The sequence below is a fragment of the Ictalurus punctatus genome, chromosome 2, assembly GCF_001660625.3.
Source record: "Ictalurus punctatus breed USDA103 chromosome 2, Coco_2.0, whole genome shotgun sequence".
NCBI lineage: Eukaryota > Metazoa > Chordata > Actinopteri > Siluriformes > Ictaluridae > Ictalurus > Ictalurus punctatus.
This window is the reverse complement of record NC_030417.2, coordinates 25,548,384-25,570,680: the sequence shown is the minus strand read 5'-3', so window position 1 is coordinate 25,570,680 and position 22,297 is coordinate 25,548,384. Positions and strand designations below refer to the sequence as shown.

The 22,297-nt window shown below is 40.6% G+C and overlaps 1 protein-coding gene across 1 annotated transcript in view; it reads right to left on the bottom strand.

The window, feature by feature from the left end:
- Positions 1–22,297, bottom strand: part of smurf2 (SMAD specific E3 ubiquitin protein ligase 2) — a 62,611-nt gene that overhangs the window by 14,090 nt on the left and 26,224 nt on the right. Inside the window, exons 2-11 of the mRNA XM_017450140.3 lie at positions 20,665–20,703; positions 18,530–18,638; positions 14,420–14,553; positions 10,350–10,415; positions 7,647–7,731; positions 7,409–7,492; positions 5,914–6,116; positions 2,494–2,578; positions 1,880–2,038; positions 902–946 (exon numbers count right to left, since the gene is read on the bottom strand). Coding sequence (XP_017305629.1) covers positions 902–946; positions 1,880–2,038; positions 2,494–2,578; positions 5,914–6,116; positions 7,409–7,492; positions 7,647–7,731; positions 10,350–10,415; positions 14,420–14,553; positions 18,530–18,638; positions 20,665–20,703 — 1,009 coding nt within the window. The remainder of the gene's footprint in view (positions 1–901; positions 947–1,879; positions 2,039–2,493; positions 2,579–5,913; positions 6,117–7,408; positions 7,493–7,646; positions 7,732–10,349; positions 10,416–14,419; positions 14,554–18,529; positions 18,639–20,664; positions 20,704–22,297) is intronic.

Below are 22,297 nucleotides of genomic sequence, written 5' to 3'. Positions count from 1 at the left end.
AGATATGGTATGGGTCATGAAATAAACAACAAAATGTACAAATCACGTATTTATTTTGTCGTACTGCGCTGTGCAGCGCTGTCCTCTGGAAAAACACTTTTACACAAGTGCTTTTGTGAGGGAGGTGCGCACCCACTGAGCAAGATTCCTCTAATGTTTTTAACAGAGAGTGTCCGCCACTTGGAATGTCCAGCTGGACAGCTTTGAGATAGCCAGCATGGTCAGGGACTCGAATGGAAACATCTCATATCTTCTCTCTCCTACCTCAGATCACAAAATGGTGTTTGCGTGGACAGTTATGCAATCATGCAGTACAATAATTTCTAAAGGATAAGAAAAAACACCTCCAGTGGATTTATGTCTGCTGTGCCATAGCTGCCCTTAAATGTAGTAAGCCCCAACTCGTTAGCTTAAAAAGCTGCTCATGATTTTTAAAAAAGGAAAGCTGAAAGGTAACACGCCGATTAATCAGGACTGTTACTAGTCGTGTATGTTATTCTCTTGATTTCGAACGTGTTGGAACAACAGAGTTCTTGTCAGTATGTAGGCAATACAATATTCTCTCTTAACTTCGAGGAAAGGGGGTTCTTTGATCTGTCAGAACAGGAAAAGGGAAATCTGATCTCTTCATCGCTGCATTCTTCAGACACGCATGTGCACACACGTAACATAAGTGCACACAGATTTCAGGAAAGGAGCTTTCAGAGAGAGAGAGAGAGAGAGAGAGAGAGAGAGAGAGAGAGAGAGAGAGAGAGAGAATACTGTGGAAACTTAATGACCAATCCATTCCACATCTGTGCATCATGAGTGTTTCATTTTATTTTCTGTGCCATATACCTTAATCAATTAACTATTCTAAAAGATACTTTTGAAAACAAATTAGTGTGGAAGATTGTCTTACCTGTTCGGAGCCTCAACAGCACCTCGTGAACCATTAGGACTGGGACTGAAAGTACAGAACGATAAATGAGTACGCAACATTAATATCGAATCCAGATGTGCCATGAGTCTGATTTAACTACAGATACACCGCAAATTCGACTTTTTATTATATCTTCGGAATCGATTGGAATGTCTTTAGCGTGCACACCAATTAAGAAATAAAACACAATGGAGTGTGCTGTTAGGAAAAATAATCAAGCAACAACAGGGTGTTGTGATGACTTGCCATCCTGAAGTTGATGATTTTCCAATGGCAGCACCAAATTTTTTTAAATTAATCTTTTACCACAACAATTTGTCAAATGACAATTTGTTTTATTTATTAAAGAACAACATGGCATACTTTTTATCCCACTTATAGTTACGCCTAATGTTGTGGAAGAAACCTTTCCTTATCTGCAATTCTACACTTACATAACATGGATCAGCCACCATACATGTCCCTGTGAAACGGCCGTAACTATAGAAACTGTAACTGTATTAGAATGTGCGAGTTAATATAAACCTACGATTTTTGCCTTGCAGTCAGAACTACAGTCAGATCTGCTGCTATTAAATTAATCCAGGATGTTGCTACCGCAGAAATAATTGCAAAAATCAAGGAATCGCTGCAATATTCGCAAGAGCTCGCAATTTTCCAGAATTCCCACAGATTTGGGCCGAGACGAGTCATGTGACGTCATCGCAACGTGTATTTGGCCAAATCCCTCTTTGATTCACGTGCATCAAACATGAGTACAGCTAAAAGGTCTCATTTACCAACAAACATCACTGCGAAAGAAAATTTAATGCAATTGCAATTTCGGCAATTCGAGTAGTTTTCCACAAAAAACTCTGCAAATTGCATCGCAAATTGGGAAAAAAAACCCCCAGATGAGCACTGTGGTATAAATTCTGTTAAAATACTAATAGTTTTCAGGACATGAACAACACTCACTTGAGGACAAGGTGCAGGTTGGCAGAGAGCCGCGGGTCTGTGAACTGTGTCGTTCTGTTGTTGTGGTCAACAAAGTAGACACGGCCCGTGGCTGTGTTCCGAATCTCCCATCCTGGAGGCAGCGGCCCCAGCTCCTCACAATTCACATTACTAAGATCCCTACACAGACAGAGAGAGAAGACACGAAAAGAGAACAAGCAAAATAAAGGATCCGTGCACGTAAAACAGAGACAGTGAATACACATGAGGGCTGACACTTCTGAAAACATGCCGATCAGACAAAACGATGAAGATGTCTCAATGCCAAATAAGTTTTGGGTCAGATTGTGCAAGCTGTATTTTTCCTCTGTCATTTATTTACGTACGATATTGATTACTTTTATACTGCTAGACTATTAGAGGCTCAATGTCAATGTACAGCTTCGTGAAGAAGCCAATTTCTCTTTTATGCACTAAGACCTTATTTTCAGTTGTTTTTTTTTTTTTTTTTTACCGAGAATGCTTTGGGAGTCACTACTGCATTAAATCAATGTGAAGTGCTTGAATGAAGTGGCATCAGAAATCTACTGTATGTAAGAGTCAATGTTAACAGTGTGTACGAAGTGAAGGGTTACCTCGGCACTCTGGGGTCATGCCATGTGCTGACGCCTGTCTGAGTGTGCAGGAAATACACCTGACCCTGCTGCGTGGTCCGCTGCTCTGTGGACCAATCAGGGAGAAAGGATGCAGGATTGGTCATGGGTCATTAGTCACGAGCATGAAGGAGATACAGCTCACTATCTGAAAACTATTCAAATTTTCATACTTACATATTCAAATTTTATTTACATGTTCTACTTATTTCCTTAACACATGACTGCTGAAACATGCAGAACCTGATTATTTTTTAAATGATCAATCAGTCAGATCTAGAATCATTGCCACTCTTGGTAAAGATGGCTAAAAAGGATTACGAAAACATACCATTGTGGTTATTTAGCTTTATCGTACACTGAAAATATGCTAAAAATTTAAGCTTTAATTGAAGAAATTTATACTTAGGAAATAAAAACTCCTATCAAAAACCATGTGTCACAATTATTGGCACTCCTGCATATAGTACTCTGTGCAATCTTCCTTTTCCTACATAAAACAGAGTCTTTTCTTCTAATGCTTGATGTGATTGGAGAACACAGAGACCACTACTCAATACACAGTTTCTCCAGGTCTTCCAGGGTGCTAGCTCCTGTCTTGTGAATCTCAACCCACAGGTTTTCAATGAGGTTTCAGTCAGGGTATTAGCACGGCCATATCAAAAGCTTGATTATATAGTCATTGAACCATTTGTGCGTAGATTCAGATGTAGAGTGCACACCACTAATATTGGCACCCATGGAAAATATTAGCAAAGATGGCTTTGAAAATGTGTCTTTGTTGTTTAACCTTTTGACCATTTGTTCAAACAATTCATAAAAATACTCTGCAATCATGGATATCAAACAATTGCAAACAAAGCACAGGTTTATCAAAAAAAAAAACCTTGGTTAAATATAGGTTTGCAACAATTATTGGCACCCCATAAAATATGAGAAATGTATATACCCACTGATATTTAAAAATTTTTTTAGTACACCTGGGTGACTAGGAACAGCAAACTGTTCAACCATAACTTCCTGTTTCACAGGGGTATAAATATGAGGTAACACATAGGCCAAATTCCCTTAGTTATTCATAACAATGGGTAAGACCAAGGAGTATAGCTGTGATGTGCGACAAAAGGTTGCTGAGTTTCACAAAATGGGAAGTGGCTATAAGAAAATAGCACAAGCACTTAAGATGTCCATTTCTACCATAAGAGCAATAATTAAGAAGTTCCAGTCAACTGGAAATATTATGAATCAACTTGGAATTGGATGTGTGTCTATCTTGTCTTAACGCACTGTGAAGGGGATGGTTTGAGTGGCCAAAAAAACTCCAAGGATCACAGCTGGAGAACTGCAGAAGTTAGATGTGTCTTGGGGTCAGAAAATCTCCAAAACTACAATCCGAAGTCACCTACATCACCACAAGTTGGTTGGAAGGGTTTCAAGAAAAAAGCCTGTACTCTCATCCAAAAACAAACTCAAGCATCTTCAGTTTGCCAGACACGACTGGAACTTCAAATGGGATCGGGTTCTATGGTCAGATGAAACCAAAATCGAGCTTTTTGGCAATAAACACCAGAGGTGGTTTTGGCGCACACAGAGAGGTAGCCATATGGAAAAGTACCTCATGCCCACAGTTAAATATGTTGGTGGCTCTTTGATGTTTTGTGGCTGTTTTTCTGCCAGAGGACCTGGACATTTTTTTTTTTAGAATATATGGCATCATGGACTAAATGAAAACCTGACTGAACCTGCCCGAAAGCTTAAAATGGGCCGTGGTTGGATCTTCCAGCAGGACAAATATCTAAAACATACATCAAAATCAACACATAAATGGTTTATTGACCATAAAATTAAGGTCCTGCCATGGCCATCCCAGTCCCCTGACTAGAAACCCATAGAAAACATGTGGGGTGAAATGAAGAGGAGAGTCCACCAACATGGACCCCGAAATTTGAAGGATCTGGAGAGATTCTGTATTGCGGAACGGACTCAGATTCCTTGCCATGTATCCTCCAAACTCATCAGGCATTATAGGAGAAGACTCAGAGCTGTTATCTTGGCAAAGGGAGGTAGCACAAAGTATTGACTAAAAGGGTGCCAATAATTGTTGCACACCTATATTTAACAAAGATATTTGTTTTTGGATAAGCCTTGATTTTGTTTGCAATTGTATGATATCCATGACAGCAGGGTATTTCTGTGTGTTTTTTGAACAAAAGATCAAAAGGTTAAACGATAAAGAAAAATGTTCACAGCCTTCTTTGCTCATATTTACCGTTAGTTATTTACTAATAATTTACCAATATTAGTGGTAGGCACTGTTTGTATTGGATCACTGTGCTGCTGGAAGGTCCAACCATACAACCCAGTTCTAAGTTCTTGGCAGAGGCACCAGACAGTCAATTCAAATCTCCTGGTACTTTATGGAGTCCATAATACTACGTAACCCTCATCACCACAGATCCTCCACTGTACTTACATGTTGCGTGTTTCTTTTCTGTATAACCAACCCTCTTTATAAACAGATCAGTTAAAGTTCTAAAAGTGCCTAGTGGACTCCATGCACTATTATTATTGGTTAGATGAAAGAAAAGACTTTCTTCTACCACACCTTATGTTTGTTGATATGTTTAATCCCCAGTTAAACAGGAAATCATGGACGACCACGTAACAGTCCCTAAACAATCAGATGAACTTAGAAAAGTGAAATATAAATTTGAACATGCTTCAGTTATGTTATATTTAAGCATGCTTGCATTAGGGATAGGCTGCTAGGACTGGGAGCATAAGCGTATGTGAGACAGCAAACCATTTGCTTTTGATTGCTTTGATAAAAGAGTAGAGTTTGAGTGTATGTGAACGGAGATTTTTTTTTAAAAACCCTCTTTGTTGTTGTATGTGTTAGACAGCAGTTAGTACTTTCATAATTAGTGACAGGTTATCATGGGTTTGAGATCTTTGTTTTGTATTGGAGCACCTTGGATTACTCATGCATGCACACACAGACTACTGCATCTGTGTACTTAATCCACACCCTGTTTTATCTCTGTGGACATCATCCACAGGATTTGAGCATGCACGCACACACACAGAATGTCCTTTATTTGTTACACACACACACGTCTAACCTGTAGTGGTGATGACAGCAGTCAACGTCAGAGAGACATTTCAGACACACGTCTCTCTCTACATCTCTAACTCCCTCAGTAATGCCAACTTCCTGAGCAGCTCAAAGCGTACTGCACTGCATTGTACCTGTATGTACACTATACCTGCCGTTTCTTTCCTATGGAAAGCGTAAGCTATGACCAACTATTCTCTCAAGTCTATGTGAACAACAAACTAACCTCACTAAGCCTCTGATATTTCACATTTGTCTTAGTGCATGTGCATGTCTTGTGAACTGACCGTAGCCCTCAGGGAGGTCCGGTGGTGTATGCAGGTGAGTTCGGCTCATGTAATTTCTGTGTCTCTGTGAGCGCACGCGCCGCTCCTGCACCCGCAGCTCGCCTGCCTGAGCACCCGCTGCCCCATTGGGAGTCATGATGGGGGTGTTCTCATCGACCAAACAACTAAGGGGACGACCAGGACTAGAGTACTCCGATGCTGGCCTGAGAGAGACAGACAGAGAGAGATAGACCGAGATATAATGAGACATAAACTGGTAAGTCAGAGCGTTCAGTGGCCCGAAATACTCTCAGAATTGTGGTCAGTAAATGTCAGGATTAAAAAAATAATAATAAAGAAAATATGAAAAGGGTAAAATCACATAAAATACCACAAAATGCATTACCCCACTATTAAAAAAAAAAAATAAAAAAAAAATAAATAAAAAAAAAAGCCTTTAACTTGGCCCTATATTCAAAGGTTTAAATGCTCAGACTGTGCTGTAGACCAGACATATTTGGTGTATACAAAGGATCACTGAAGAGTCTTTCATCACTGCCACATACAAAATGCTGCAATGGTCTTCAGAAGGGATCCAGCTGGGTATGAGTGCATTTTAAAAACTGGCAATCTGAATCAAATCGACCTTCCTCCACTTTAATCAAGAGTCTCCACTATTGCTAAATAACATCTCATTTTGGCTTTCATGAATCAAATTCTTTTTTCCTAGGACTGGTTTAACTTTCCAAGCAAATGCACAGGACTTCACTTAAAGACTAGGACTGATCGGTGTCCTGAGAAGCACTACGGAGAAAAGTCAAAAAGGCTGTGCTTGTTTTTTGAAGTTGAAAACAGGCTGTTGCAGTTTGGCATGGTTTCCTTGAGAATATTGTGTCTGATGCTTCGATGATACCCGACACCCTTCACTTTGTGTGGAACATGGTGTTGTTTATGTCTGTACACCTGGTGAGTGGTCTGACTGTTTAATATTTTCACTAGCTGCTTTAATAGCTAATACTGACTGATGTTAGAAATTTATAATAAAGAAAGCAACACACACACACACACACATATACACACACACACACATACATACACACACACACATATATATGTATATATATATATATATATATATATATAACTTGCTTCATATGATTAATTTGGCAGAAGAACTACTGTAGTGAAAGCTGACTGTCAAATGAGTTTTATATTTACTATTGCACAGCAATGGCCTAATATCTGAGATGGGAGATCCAATATCGTGCAACAGAATATGACCTAGCACTAGGGAAATGCTATATATTAAACCTAGTTTTAAGACTATATGGTAAATTACACAGTAAGTGGGACAGAATTCTCTCTTATGCCTTGTCTAACCCTACAATTCAAACCTGGAAAAATAGAAATAGTGTTATTAATTAATTAAGCATGAAGTTACTATTTGACTTATTAAAGAAAGAGGTGTCAGATTAGACCACTTCACAGACACATAGGCCCGTGTCCAATCACCCACCTGGTTGGCCTCTCCCACTGCGTGCTGCGTGTGATGTGGTTCAGGTATTGAATCCGACCAGACGCGGTTCTCCTCTCCTCCCAGCTGCACCACACACACACACACACACACACACACACACACACACTTTAACATGCAATCTATTAGGAGCCTGGCACTAGGAACAGAATATATGTGCAGTAAAAACACAGCAATGGGCTAAGGCCAGGCATAAATCCACTCAGCTACAGTAACTTACCCATCAGGTAAATCGTTGTCAAATAGACGGCTGCAGTCCACCACAGGTCCACCAGTGCCAATCCTGTCTCTAGACTGAAGACTCACTGCATGCATACAGACAGGAAAATGTCACATATAGAATCCAACATACTCATTGTGGCATCTTTACATGAATAAGAATTCATGTAGAAGGGTGTAGAAAACACACCACATGAAAGACTGGGTGGCCCTTTTTGCTTTGGGAGAGGTCTTTAAATGAGGGCTTTTTTATATGAACTGGGACTGTCAGCTGATGGACATGGATGAGACCAACATATAACGTGAGGCTAACACTTAAGAGTCTACTTTATAGATAGGTTTTACTCCTGTAATTAAAGAGTGCTAGCAATGTTGACATGAAGAGGATTTGCAGCGCCAGATGCTACAGAAAAGAGTGCATGCGCTGACGAAAGGCTTGCTCATAAAGCTGGGTGCTGAACTCATGACTGCACTCTGGGTCATGCAAACAGTTTACTAGGCAGAGACGGATTTCTCCCTTAAACTAAAGAAACTGAACTTGTTGCGGTGTCTCTTGCAGTTCAAAATTCATATTTCAATATTGACAGGTTTCCAAAAAACATTTTGCCACACCATCGGGGGTTATCAAGCACTGTATAAATGAGACATAGGCCAAACGCTGACCAGTAGAGATTTTCAAAAAACACTGCAGCCTTGGGTCTGTTTATGAATACTCACATGTTTATTCATTAATACATGCATACTACTAGGCGTTTGGTTTATGCTTTTAGCACTGAGTGTTGCATGTGTAAGTACAAACAATAATTATTAAATTAATTTATAGTATAATATATATTACACATTATATATTATATATAATGTATACACACACACATATATATATAATATTAAATATATATAGATAGATATTATTTATATAATGATGTGAAAAAATAGGTACACCCCATGGAAATAGTTTTTTTGACATATTTGGACAAGTAAACATTTGATCTTTGAAAGAGTGCCTATTCGTGAAGTTGATGTACTTAAAAATCACATTTTCAATCATTTATTCAACAGAAATATCAACAGATGTGATATTCTTCTGTGGAAAAAGTAAGTACACCCTTGGCCTCAGAAGCTAGTATTGCCCCTTTAGCAGAAATAACTTCTTGTAGGCGTTTTGCATAATCGTCCACCAGGCTTGCTGGAATTTTTGACCACTCTTGAATGCAATATTCTTTCAGTTGCAAGATGTTTGAGGGTTTTCTTGCATGTACTGCCCGTTTCAAATCCCCCCACAACATTTCAATGGGATTCAAATCCGGGCTTTGACTAGGTCATTCCGTAACACTCCATTTCTTCTTTTTGAGCCATTCCTTGGTGGATTTGCTAGCATGCTCAGGATCATTATCCTGTTGGAAGGTCCACTTTCGGTTCAACTTCAACTTTCAGACAGATGGCCTCAAATTATCTTCAAGCACTCTTTGATATAATGCAGAATTCATAGTTGAATCAATGAATGCAAGCTGTCCAGTCCCTGAGGCAGTGAAGCAACCCCAAACCGTAACATTTCCACCACCGTGCTTCACAGTTGGTATGAGGTGCTTCTCCTGAAAAGCAGTTTGGCACAGAGCAAAGACATGTCTGTTGTTACTGTTGCCAAATAACTTTATCTTTGATTCATTTGTCCAGAGCACATTATTCCAAAAGGCCTGGTCTCTGTCTATATCCTCATTGGCAAACTGTAGTCATGCAAAAAGGCTTTTTCCTGCCACAGCACACATGCAGGTCAAATTTGTGCAATCTCATTCTGATTGTAGAAGCACGCACTTTGACACCAACAGTTGGAGTTCTTTGAGACTTCTTTTTGCATCAGACAGACCGCTCTTGGGCTGAAATTGCTGGGAAGGCCAGTCCTGGACAAAATTGGCAGTCGTTTGAAATCTGCTATGACACCACACATCTCAATAGCAAAGGGAACACCAGACACTAGATATGAGAGGGGAATAAATAAGACAGGGTTCACCTGTACTCCCTAAGCAGGTACTAATCACTGGCACCCAATGTTGCACACCTGATTCTAATTTTATGGATTTGAAGGTGTGATAAATATAGGTTGTATTTTCTTTTTCCGTGTGACTGATCTGATGTTCATTTAAATTGTGAAAATTACTACAAAAAGTTGACTTTTTGCGTCATTTGACAGAGTCTACCACCTTTATTAATGGCTTTCAAAGAGGACCAAATGATCAAATGTATGCTTGTCCAAATATGTCAGAAAAACAACAATTTCCATATATATGTATATATAGAGATAGATAGATAGATATTTATTTACATATACACACACACACACACACACACTTCTCTAGCTGGATTTTCTCTAGCCTGTTAGTCAGTCTAGTCAGATGTGTGCCACATCATGATTCACGTGAATATGCTGGGTGAACTGTCATTACAGAGAGGCTCAGAGGCTCCGAGCTGACTCACAGGAAGACATATTTGAGTGGGAAGACAGGAATGCTGTGCAAAATTGGTTTCTTCACAAAAGGAGCAAGGAGAAGCAAGGCTCAAACAATTCACCCATTTTCTTAGGGCTAATCACGCATCATGTGTAGTGTGTGCCACCCAAAATATTTGCTACTCTTTAAATCAGAAATAAATGTAAGAAGTGGACCAGTTATAGGAAGAAAGAGATTAAAGAAACATAAATGATACACACCTACTATCTGACCCCTCACTGTGTCACTGTCATTGGGTCCCAATTTGTTTAGATCCAATCTCTGATCTGAGAGTCGACAGAGAGAGAGAAACAAAAATCATAGTGATTCATTTTGACTGAAGCAAAAACATAAATGGAGCTCACCTATTAAACATTCGTTTGTGGCCCAGCTTTTAGCAGATGCTCGAAAATTAAAATGAATGAAGTAAAACAACAAGACTGAAACGTTATCACAATAAAAGATGAGTCATCGAGAGGCGTGTGTGCGCCTCACTTATACCTGTGTGGTATTTCCCTTGACTCTCATCCAGTCTGACAGCCTGGGTAGCCATGTATGCATGTGTGTGCGCATGTATGCGCGTGCCTGTGTGTGTGTGTGTGCGCGCTCATACACAAAGCCTGCTTTATTCTTTGTAGTCTCTAGAAGGAGAGATGCTAGATCTCTCTGTTTCTGTGCTGCAGGACGGGAAGAGAGGGACAGGAATAACAAGTAGGACACGGACGGACGTACACACACACACACACACAAAAACAAACACACACACACAGTCTAGTCAAGATGTATGACTAGACTAAATGGGTGGTTCAACTTAGGCGTACGGCTGCAAATAGAAGAACGATAGGCAAGCTTCAACAAAACCACAACAAAGAACATCCCAATGACATCCCAATTAAAAGTGAGGAACAGACATATAAAATATTGTAATATACAGTACATTATGTGGTACAAGTCCAACACTAACCAAATAAAAAAAGAAACATAACTGTCGAATTCTGTTAGGAGATGGTTTGTTTAACATTAATGGAAAAAAACTCCATATCAGTTGGTGAAGCTGCTCATTGGAAGTTGTCGGTCATGGGGAAGTCCGGTTCACACCGGGCCGTTTCTCCACGCAGTTTTTTTTGTGTTCACACCCACGCGGTAAACGCGGGTGACACGCTGAATGAAAGTGCAAATTCACTCCCTGACAGTAGATGGCGCTTATTGACAAGCAGAAATAACCCGGTACACAAGCTGTGACGCTGCACATCGTCCCGTTTCTAATAGCCGCTTGTCACTGCGTAGAAGTAAGCAAAACAACTCTTTCTATTTCTGCTATATGTTTATATGATAGAAACAGTACGAGTAGCCTACACGCTCGCATGTGATTCAGAATCCGGCCAGTATTTGTAGCAGTTCAAACAAAGACAGTCTCTGTATACGCACACACACATACTGTATAAGCCAGGTGAAAAATAAATAAAATACAATAAAATAAATACAATAAACGATCAATTCCTCAGCGGATTACTGCTGAGCAGAGGTGTGATATATTTGCAGTAAATGGACAAAAGAAACGGAAGTTATTTAGTATAGAAAACAACACTGAAAGAATAAAATAGATTGCTTGGGCACATAGCTCACACAGACACACACACACATACATATTTTATATATATATATATATATATACACACACATACATACACACACACGTTAGTAGCAGTCTGGGTAATTCTGAGCCTTGAGCTCTATGTCATCTTTCAAAGACTCCTTGTGTGAGTGTGTAGCCGGAAGGATTCATGAGCAGTGTGCATTTTATTTCGAGTATGTCGTTTATTCACTCTTTTACCAAAATGGTGGATGCTAGTAAAAATGTTTTAATAGAACAACACCTCCATCAAGTCGTAGTTTTCTGTAACTTCAGAGGCTCAGGGCACGTGACCAAACGTGCGAATCTCATTTGTGGGTCAGTTTTTAATGCAGCGCATCAAAAAATAAAATAAAATAAAATTGAAAAAACCCAGAACCCCTCAATGTTAAAAAAAATTTTATGCCTTGGCAGCACGTGTAAAACGTGTGTGCGTGTGAAAACTCCCATTGACGGCCATTGATTTAGACACGGGGCGTTAAACGGTCCCCGTCCCAGTGTGTACAGACCTTTTGTCCTTTGCGCGTTAATCGCTATCATGACACAGTGCATTTTTTTTGTCTTTAGGAGCCTTTAGTCTTATAGCTGGTAAGGCCCTTTCACACTGCGCGCACCACGATAAAGCGAAGCAAATCACACACGAACATTGCTTTCACACCGAACACAACATGACTGATCACCTTCAGCTAATTCACGCCTGCACGATAGGTGGCGCAACCCACTATTCAGCTAAACGTCTTTGACCACCGACAAGAAGAATCACATAAATGTTGGCGCACATCACCATGAGACAAACTGTTAAGAAGGACGATCTTTGTGTTTTCTGAACAACACCATCAAGCTATTTTAGTATGAATGAAATAATGTGAAATATAATGCAATAACACAGTAGCGAGACAAAACCAGAATTTAATGCCCAAGACCAGCCCAATTTTTTTCGTGATGGAAGAACTTTGATAAATGAGGTAACAGTTCAGTCCTTACTATCCCGTTATATTTATTATGAACATGTTTCAACAAAAATATAAACATAAATAACAAATGACCTACGGAGTATTGTTTTCTGGTACAAAAAGTCCAGCTGTAACATTATGAAAAAATATTGTTTGCATTAAAACAAAAAGGAAGTATTTCAGTAAAAAAATATACTTTTTCGGCAGCTACCTGCGTGACGAGTTAGTCTGCATTTCTATGGTACTTGTGTGCGTGCGAGAGAGAGAGAGAGCATGCGCACGGAACAAAAAGCACTTTTTAATGCATAAGTAACTGATGCGCACCATTTCATCAGTAAAAGACCAATCGAATGGAAACAGGCAGGAGACAGCAAATATCGCAAACTTTTTTACGCACTTTCACTTTGTCGATAACAGAAATGCGCAAAAAGTGGATGGAAACTTGGCAAATGATAAGAACTCAATTACTCTTCTTCTGTGTTTAAACTGGTTTTCAAAACAGCTTTCTGTGCTATAGCGCCACCTATCTTGACCTTTGGTGCAACAGCAGTGTCTCCAGGCACAAATCTAATTGGACGGCCCGTTTCGTCGCGGCGTGACAGGGGAAAAAAAAATAGCTACACACTGGACGAAAAAAAAACGTGTCACTTTGTCGCACTCACAGTCAACAGCTTCATACAGATCTATTGTTTTGATTCAAGAGCGTCATCGCGTCAGTGTGAAAGGACCTTTAATAATCCAAGTGATTACAGGATCTAACTTGTTTGGTGGACATTAAATGTAACCGTAAGTGGATAAAGCATACCATGCGTTCTTTAATAAATAAGAAATTCAAATCGCTGCTTTAGCTTCGTTATTTCTCAAGACAGCATGCAAGGAATAAAACATGACTGGGCGTGCCGTCATAGGAAAATCAACTCCATGACAGATTGTCATTGATTATTTTCCTATAGCAGCATGGCCCATTGGGTTTTATTCCTTATATAATAATACTACTACTAATAATATATATAGCTTAAACTAAGAAATAATGAAGCTATAAGAAAACTCAGAGAGAAATCAAGAGATAAGCAACCAAGAGAGGTGCAAAAAGAAGAAGAAGAAAAAAGACAGAAGACGCACTGAAAGAAACAAAGAGAAACAGACAAAAGAAAGAAAAGCAAACAGACAGCAGGAAATGCAGGGCAGAGAGAGGAATCCCTCCCAGCTGTGGGAGAGGCCCGTGGTTTCCTGTACTTCTTCAGGAAATGAGCCTGAGGGTTTTCTAGGAAACGGGTTGTTCTCCCCAGACTGAACTGTGTGTCTCTGGCACCCTAAACAACCCACTCCTGCACACAACAAAAAAAAATTCGTGGAGCCTCCATGACCACGGCCGTGGTGCTGGGCGTGGGGCTAGACGACAGAAAACAGCTCTGTTTGTGCAGTCTGGACTGCGACGCAAAAAGAATGTGACCTCCAATTTCAAAATCAGGAGGAACAGAAGCGGACCCAGGCACAGACAGTGCCATTTACATCCAGACACTGATAGTCTTCTGAGCTCCAACATGCATATTATTCTCAGTAAATGCTTTCTGAGAACTGAAGTCATCTACACACACACTCATACATACACGCACACAGAAACTAGTTCTACTCCCCTAAAACCTAAAAAATTTACCATGGGAGCAACACACAATCACACATGCACACACATGCACATACTTACAGCCTGTGTCTTTGAGGCGGTTGATGGAGTTGGAGAGGAGCCGTACACAGCCCAGAAAGCCAGCGCCCTGCTTCTTGTGGATTTTCTTATGGTTCCACACGCTAATAGTGATGGAGTCCAACTTCCCGATGTATCTGTACAGACACACAACACGGCACTAAATCAAACATGCTAAGCGATTTACACTCTTTATACTGGAGTATTAAATGTTTGATTTACCCCGCAGGATGTATGAACCACACAAATAGATCTCTTTTTGTATTACACTCACTCTATGCACTTCCTGATGGTTATTAAACCCTAGATATTCTGTTTAACCGGACACTCGAAGCTCACGAGCCCTCGTCTGCGAGTCTTCCAAGCATGTCTGAAATGTCATAGGTTTGTAAGAGGCTGCCAAAGTGAAAGAATCCTCTGTTAAGAGAAAGAAAGAGCAGGGAGAATGGCGGGAGGATGAAAGGAGACCAAACCAAGGGGAGACGGACAGCACGGCTAGACGTTCAGACGAAGTCAGGCAGGCCGGAGAAAGGGGCCAAGGAAACCCAAAGAAAAATGCTGCTTCTCTAGAAACAAACATTTATCACTTTTCCAGCACCAGCGGATTTAATAAAGGTCTGAGCTCAGGAGTGATCCAAATTATGTGGAATGCTTGCGCATGCCAAACTATGCTTATTTCCAGACATTACAACAACTTGTAAAAGAACCATGAACAGAATTCATGCCAAAACCTGACCGACATGTAAAAAGAACCGATAACCTGCCTGAATGGACATTTTACTGCGCGTGAGTCATGAGAAACTTAAGAGAATTATAACCAGTTTGCAAAACTATTTTTCCAGATAAATCCTAAGTAGTGTTTTTCTCAACCAACACATCTAATGGTCTTACTGTTTACAAAATGAATCAGCAAAAAAAAAAAAAAAAGGCCCCGAAACCAACGGGTGACTACAAACAGGTGTTTACAGTAAGCAGACAGCCCGCATGTGTGCCGTTCTTTATATGCTGATCTGAGTTCAGCTGGACTGAGCAGGTGCTGGGCAGTGAGAGCTGAGCTGTGCATCGGTTGGTGTACTGAGGCTAATGAGAGAAAAGCCCACGAGGGTTTGGCATGAACTGCATGACTTTCACTGAGCCAAAAGATCCTCAATGAGAGGGCCAGCTGCACCCCGGGAACACAGAGTCCACCTGCTTCCCCCAGTTATAGAGCAAAAGAGACACTGAGGAAGAACGAACACTGACATTAAAGAAGAAACTCGGCTAGTCACAGAAGAGCACATAACACCCTTCGACCTACGTCTAGCTTGGCCTCAGATAAGACGTTATATTTTTAACAACAATATCGCAGACTGGACAGAAAATCTAGAAGAGTTGACCAGCAGAACTGAGCTTGTTTCCTTTCCTTCCGGTAGCTAACAGAGTGCTCAAATCACACTGAGATGACTCAGTAGAATCCACAGTCATTGCAAATTGTGCTCCTGTTCCTATATCTCACTTTCATTTGGTTTCTACCTAACTGAATGTTTCAAATGCTTGAGGTTAAGCTTGAGCAGACACAAACATTCGTTCTAGATTTCTCGAGCCGTAAGTGTCAGCCATGTTTTACGCTCTCGCCAGTGACACGTTCTTCTGCAACGGGGGGGGGTCGGCATTGGGTTACCCCGGCAACCAAACAAACGGAGACATTGGCTTCCTCCTGCTGTTGGCCCACTTTGAGGAATCGGTGGAAACTTTCTCCTTCGTTCTTTCCCTTGCATATACACTCTCAATTAGGACTCTGGGAAAAGTGACACTGAGTGGTGGAAAGTTACTATTTTTATTTGGAACCTCAGCTCACCATCAGCAGACAGAGTGAGGTGTGTGTGTGTGTGTATGTGTGTGCGTGCTAAATGTGCTTATGGTGACACAGTTAGTAACTTTTAAGCTTCTTTTGAAAGCCTAGGAAATATTTAACGTAGCATGACCTCGGCACACTGCTGTTAACTTGATTCGCACAAGTCAGAGGTGACCTAAATCACCATAGAGCCTACCTACACTCACAAAGCACTTCATTAGGAACACCTGTACACATACACATTCAAGCAATTATCTAAACAGCCAATCGTGTGGCAGCATTAACATGCATAAAATCATGCAGACCCGGACCAGCAGCTTCAGGTCATTTTCACATCGACCATCAGAACAGGGGAAAAAATGTGATCTCAGTGATTTTGACCGTGGCGTGATTGTTGGTGCCAGATGGACTAGTCTGAGTATTTCTATAACTGCTGATCTCCTGGAATTTTCATATACAACAGTCTCTAGGCTTTACTCAGAGGCTGTTGAAAGACTGCCACCACTTCTCCACATACAGGTTTCCAGCAAAGGTGTGTAAGCAAAAGCAACTGGATCAGCGTGTCTGAGACAAGAGACGATATAGTATACATGAGTGAGCCAGTGTGAGGTAATGGGACAGGGATGATGTGTGAGCTCATCCAGATGGTACAACGTTCTCTAGAGTTTACTCAGAATAGTGCAATAAAGTAAAAACAACCGGCGAGCGGCAGTTCAACGGACGGAAACGCCTTGCTGATGAGAGAGATCAACAGAGAATGGCCAGGCTGGTTCAAACTGACAGAAAATCTACACTAACACAGATAACCACTCTGTACAATTGTGGCGAGCAGAAAATCATCTCGGAATGAACAGCATTCTGAGATGCGAACGTCGAACCTTGACGCAGATGAGCTACAATAGCAGAAGAACACGTCGGGTTCCAGTTCTAGCAGCCAAGAACAGAAAGCTGAGGCTGCAGTGGGCACAGACGCACCAAAACTGGACAGCTGAAGACTGGAAAAAACTAAACCTGTTCTCATGAATCTCGATTTCTGCTGAGGCACACAGATGGTAGGGTGAAAATTTGTTGCTAATTTGTCCGTGAATCCAATCTGCCTTTTTTCTCAACAGTACAGGCTGGTGGAGGTGGTATAATGGTGTGGGGAATGTTTTCTTGGCACACTTTAAACCTATTAATAGCAATCACTCCACCAAATCGCTTGAATGGCACTGTCTATTTGAGTATTGTTGCTGACCATGTGCATCCCTTCATGGCTACAATTTACCCATCTTCTAATGGCTACTTCCAGCATGATAATGCACCATGTCTCAAAGCAAAATCATCTCAGACTGGTTTCATAAACATGACAATGAGTTCAATGTTCTTCAGTGGCCTTCCCAGTCACTGGATCTGAATCAGAAACACCTCTGCGATGTGGTAGAACGGGAGACTCGCAGCATGAAAGTGCACCTGAAAATCTGCAGGAATTCTGTGATGCAATCATGACAACAGGGACCAGAATCTCAAAGGAACGTCTCCTTGTGGAGCTCATGCCATGAAGAATTGGGGCTGTTCTGAGAGCAAAGGGAGGCCCAACCCAGTAATAGTATAGTGTTCCTAATAAAGTGCTCTCTGAGTGTATGCGTAACGTAGTGATAAATGTCATCGGGTAATTACAGCTGAGTCATACACTTGTACTTAGAGACAGACAGACAAGGCTGTGGAGCAATAACCAAAACAATGCAAGAAATAATCAAACTAAAACCTGGCAAATATAAAATGCACACCACAATTTGAGACATTATATGACAGTAGAAGACATTTAAGACGAATAAATAAATAAAAAAAATAAGAAAAAACATTTTAAATTTGTCAAATTTGTTAAAACAGCAATAAATGCACATTGTGTTCCCATTAATAAATGTCCTTAGTACTTCTGTATCTGATATTGTGGTGTGGCTGTGATTATTATTATACCTTTATTAACCCATTATTTTTAATGGTTTGCACATTCAGGGTTACTCACACACTGTCACCACTGCGCCGCTCAGAGGTTTCCAACGAAGGTGTGTAAGCAACAGCAACCGCATCAGTGTGTGTGAGACAACAAGCAGTCATGTGTGATATGGTATCCATGAGTGAGACAGTGTGAGGTAACGTGACAGAGATGGTGTGTGTGTGCTCAGCTAGATGGTAAAAGAGAGAATATATGTGTGTGTGTGTGTGTGTGTGTGTGTGTGTGTAAACAAGAGAGACAGTGCGTGAGACAGAGAGATATATGCCCGTGTGTTACTTACAGGTCATAGTGTTGGTTCCATTTGGGGTCAAGTGTGTTTCTCACAGTGTCTGTGGAGTGACATTGTCCTGAACCGTCCACAACCACCTTGGCAAAGGGGTCAGGCAGGCCTGCCATGGAGATTACACATATAAATAAATACAGTCATTTATATACACAATGTCACTCTTTAAAATTTCCAATCTACTTTTTATTCAGATTCCAGAATATCCATATTACAATGCTTAACGTCACATGTTCCACTTATATTCATCCAACTTAAGCCAAATCGCAAAACGTTTTGGTGTAAATGATGCGGTCACTTTAAAATATGTCTCTAAATAATGCATGCCATGTATAACACACTTTATTTTGACATGTGTGGAGGCCTGTGGGACGAAAAATTCGAAGCCCCCTCAACTCGTAATTCCTACTCACGGAACTCGAGACGATCTCCTCAACCATGAGAACATGGAGACGTCCAAGTTTTTTCCCTACTTCTTAACTTGAATGTACAGAGGACGAAAATGATGTAATTGTAAGTTCTGACTTCCCACTTCTGCGGCAAGCCAGATGCAGCATTGAAAAGCACACATATGTAACTTATGTTAGAAAATAAACCAAAACATTTCCATGTCGTTATATATTTATGCTATGGGGACTGAGTCCAGGCAGTGAATTTCAAAAGGAGGACGGTGTTCCAGTTCAAACTGGCTAAAATATTTTTTTTTTTCAAGGAATGAGGAGAGTCTATCTTTTATCCAATTGAAAGCCTACGAAAGCGAGTTCGGCACATAAGCGTAGTGGGGATGTTCTGCGTGTGGTTGCGGAGTGTCGACTTTCCTGACTGGCCATAATACCTACAGGCTGCAGCCAATGGCGAGCGTCCTCACAGGACCGATCAGACTGCCTCAGGGATGTTAGCAGAGTCTTAATGGAGCCAAAATTCTTAACAGAAACTGTTACTTTAACAGATGCAACAGTGGAAACTTTGAAACGGATAAAGCTGCGTGCACGTACATAAGATGCTCCAGGTTTAATCTATTTGAACGCCCTTAATCATGTACATTTATTTGCATCATCATAGCTTGCTACGTAATATATCCACAGTTATGTCAGCCTGCATGTTAATTATAAATAGAAACTTGGTCAATAGTTACATAGAGAAATATGTAATGTTTGTAAAGTGTTTTAGCTGTCATTTATGCAGATTCTCACACCACCATGGGCTTTTTATGGGACCACTTTCATTTTTTCTTATTGCACTGACATGGGCCATCACTCTTATTTTTATTGATAATATAAAAAAGGCAATGAGAGTGAGAGAGAGAGAGAGAGAGAGAGAGAGAGGAATTTGAAGGGTAGCAAGACAGTCAGTTCGGCAGAGTTGGGCAACTAGAGTCCCCCCAGTGCATCCTGGCCATTTCCACCACTGAAAAGAACACAACATGATTAAAAAATATATACTTCTACTGTTCTAATGTCTGTTTTGGAATCATACGAATAAATATTTTAAATTCTAGACATTTTAAGTAATTGAAAGTTGACAGCTGTAAAGCACACAGAGTTGTAGACAGAGCTATTATGAGACAGTGTGCAGTAACTGGCACCTGGGTGGCTGACCCTGACAACCTGTTACTGTGACACCCAGAACCCAAACAACTCCAAACACACACCCACACACACACACACACACAAACACACTCTTTAATTCCCTTCCTGTCCAGTGTACAGCTGTGCCGGGTAGCAGTAGTGGAGCACACCTCTGTCGGTCTATGTGTTATTTTAACATTGCCCATACAGACTCGCAGTCCTGACCCTACTGTTTTTCATCTCTTTCCCTCGTTCTTCCTGGCTTTGCCTCTTTGTCTCTCGGGGGTTATCGGGTTGTATTCTTTCTATTATCGTCCATCGTGCACTGTGTTGTGTGTTAGAGCGCGACAGAGACACAAGAAAGGAGACGTTATGTTTGTGTATGTAGTGCCCTGCAGTCAGGGGTGCTTCTTATCTATAAACCGACCCACATTTCTGTCGTCTCGTGAGGGAAGAATACTTATCTCGCTCGTCGCACTTCAAACACACAGAATGACTCAAGCGTCGGGTAGATTTATATAACCCTACAGAAATAGAGCACACTTGCTTTCATGGGTTACTTACGAAAGAAGTCTTTCTTCGCTAGATTCTTCGCACAGAGCACTGCAAAACAAAACAGAAAAAAAAACAAAGAGTGCTTCTTTTAATTGGCCATCCACAAACATTATTATGTACATTTTTAAGACAGCAGATCACCACAACATTAACAACCATCACAATAAATCAACACAGAAGGTCACAGTGTGTAAAGGGTTCTGTAGTCTGGCTGTCAGTGGGGTGTAGGAACAGGATCAGTGTGTGCTGAAATGGGTCAGGAGACACACTCAGATTTATGTTTAGACTCACACTGAGCTCAAAGTGCTCAGATCAAGTAGACAAGTTTTTAAAAATGCATCCTGAGAGTCAGCAGATGTAGAGGGTTAGCAGCTGGTCTCCATTCAGCGAAACTCCTAAAACACGTCGACCGCACGCCAGCGTTTTAAGAAAAGATTTCCATCCTGTTTCTAACTAAGAAGCTCGACGGAAGAAGAAGCAATAAGGAGTAATAAACTGACCATCATACAGGGTCAAGCTCAAATGTGTCACCATTGTGTTCAGACTTTTAGGCAGGGTAGAAATAATCATAAGATTGACAGAAGAAAAATATTAACAATGCACTAACAATGTTTTTTGAAGAAGAAAAAAGATCTAGAACGAACCGTCCGAGTGTTTCAAAAAAACCCAGTTATTAGGGATGCACCGAAATGAAAATTCTTGGCCGAAGCCGAATATAATGAAAAACTTGACCAAAGGCCGATTACCGAACACGTTATTTATTTTGCCATTTTTTCACCAGTGCATAAATAGTCAAAATGTGCTTTTTACTATTTTGTCTTGCTTTTCAAAGAAAAAAATCAATCAATCAAAAAAATCAATTACAAAAACTACAATTTCAAAATATTTATTTAACACTGAACTTTTTTTTTTTCATTCCAGCAGGCATAGGCTACCAACAAGGCACAATATAACTTTAAATAAATAAATGAGTAAAATAAAAATATTTGTATTGTTAGGCCTATTACTGACCGCTGAAAGAATGGAACACTCTGTAGCCTACAACAAAAAAGTGCATTAAAAAGTGCATTGACAAGAGTGCAGAAAATGGTTCTATTCGGTTCTATACGGCTGATTTTATTGGGGATGTATACCGCTCGCGTCCATGTACACCTCGTAGAGTATTATAGTAGATATAGTATAGTTAGATACGTTGTTAATGTTATGTTCCTTGATAGATTTAGTTAGTTTAAACTATTGGTTAGTTCATTTAGTCCCCGCTGGTTTTTCTGCTCCCAGTCCATAGTACTAGTTCATGTTTCTCGTTTTGTGTTTTGACCCTGTTTTCTGTGGCCGCGACTTTGATTCCTGCTTTGCCCCGTTTATGCCTGTTTGCCGATCGCCCGACCCTTTGCCCGTCTTGACTACATTTTTTTCCATCTTTTTTTCCTCACATCCTTATTTGGTCCTGATTTATCTGTTCATCCGTCATCCATGCAAATTTGAATACCCCATCCAGTAAAAGTTGGTAAATGGTCTGCACTTATTTAGTGCTTTTATCCAAAGCGCTTTACACTGTGTCTCATTCACCCATTCATACACACACTCACACACCATTGGTAGCAGAGCTGCCATGCAAGGCGCTAACTTGCCATCGGGAGCA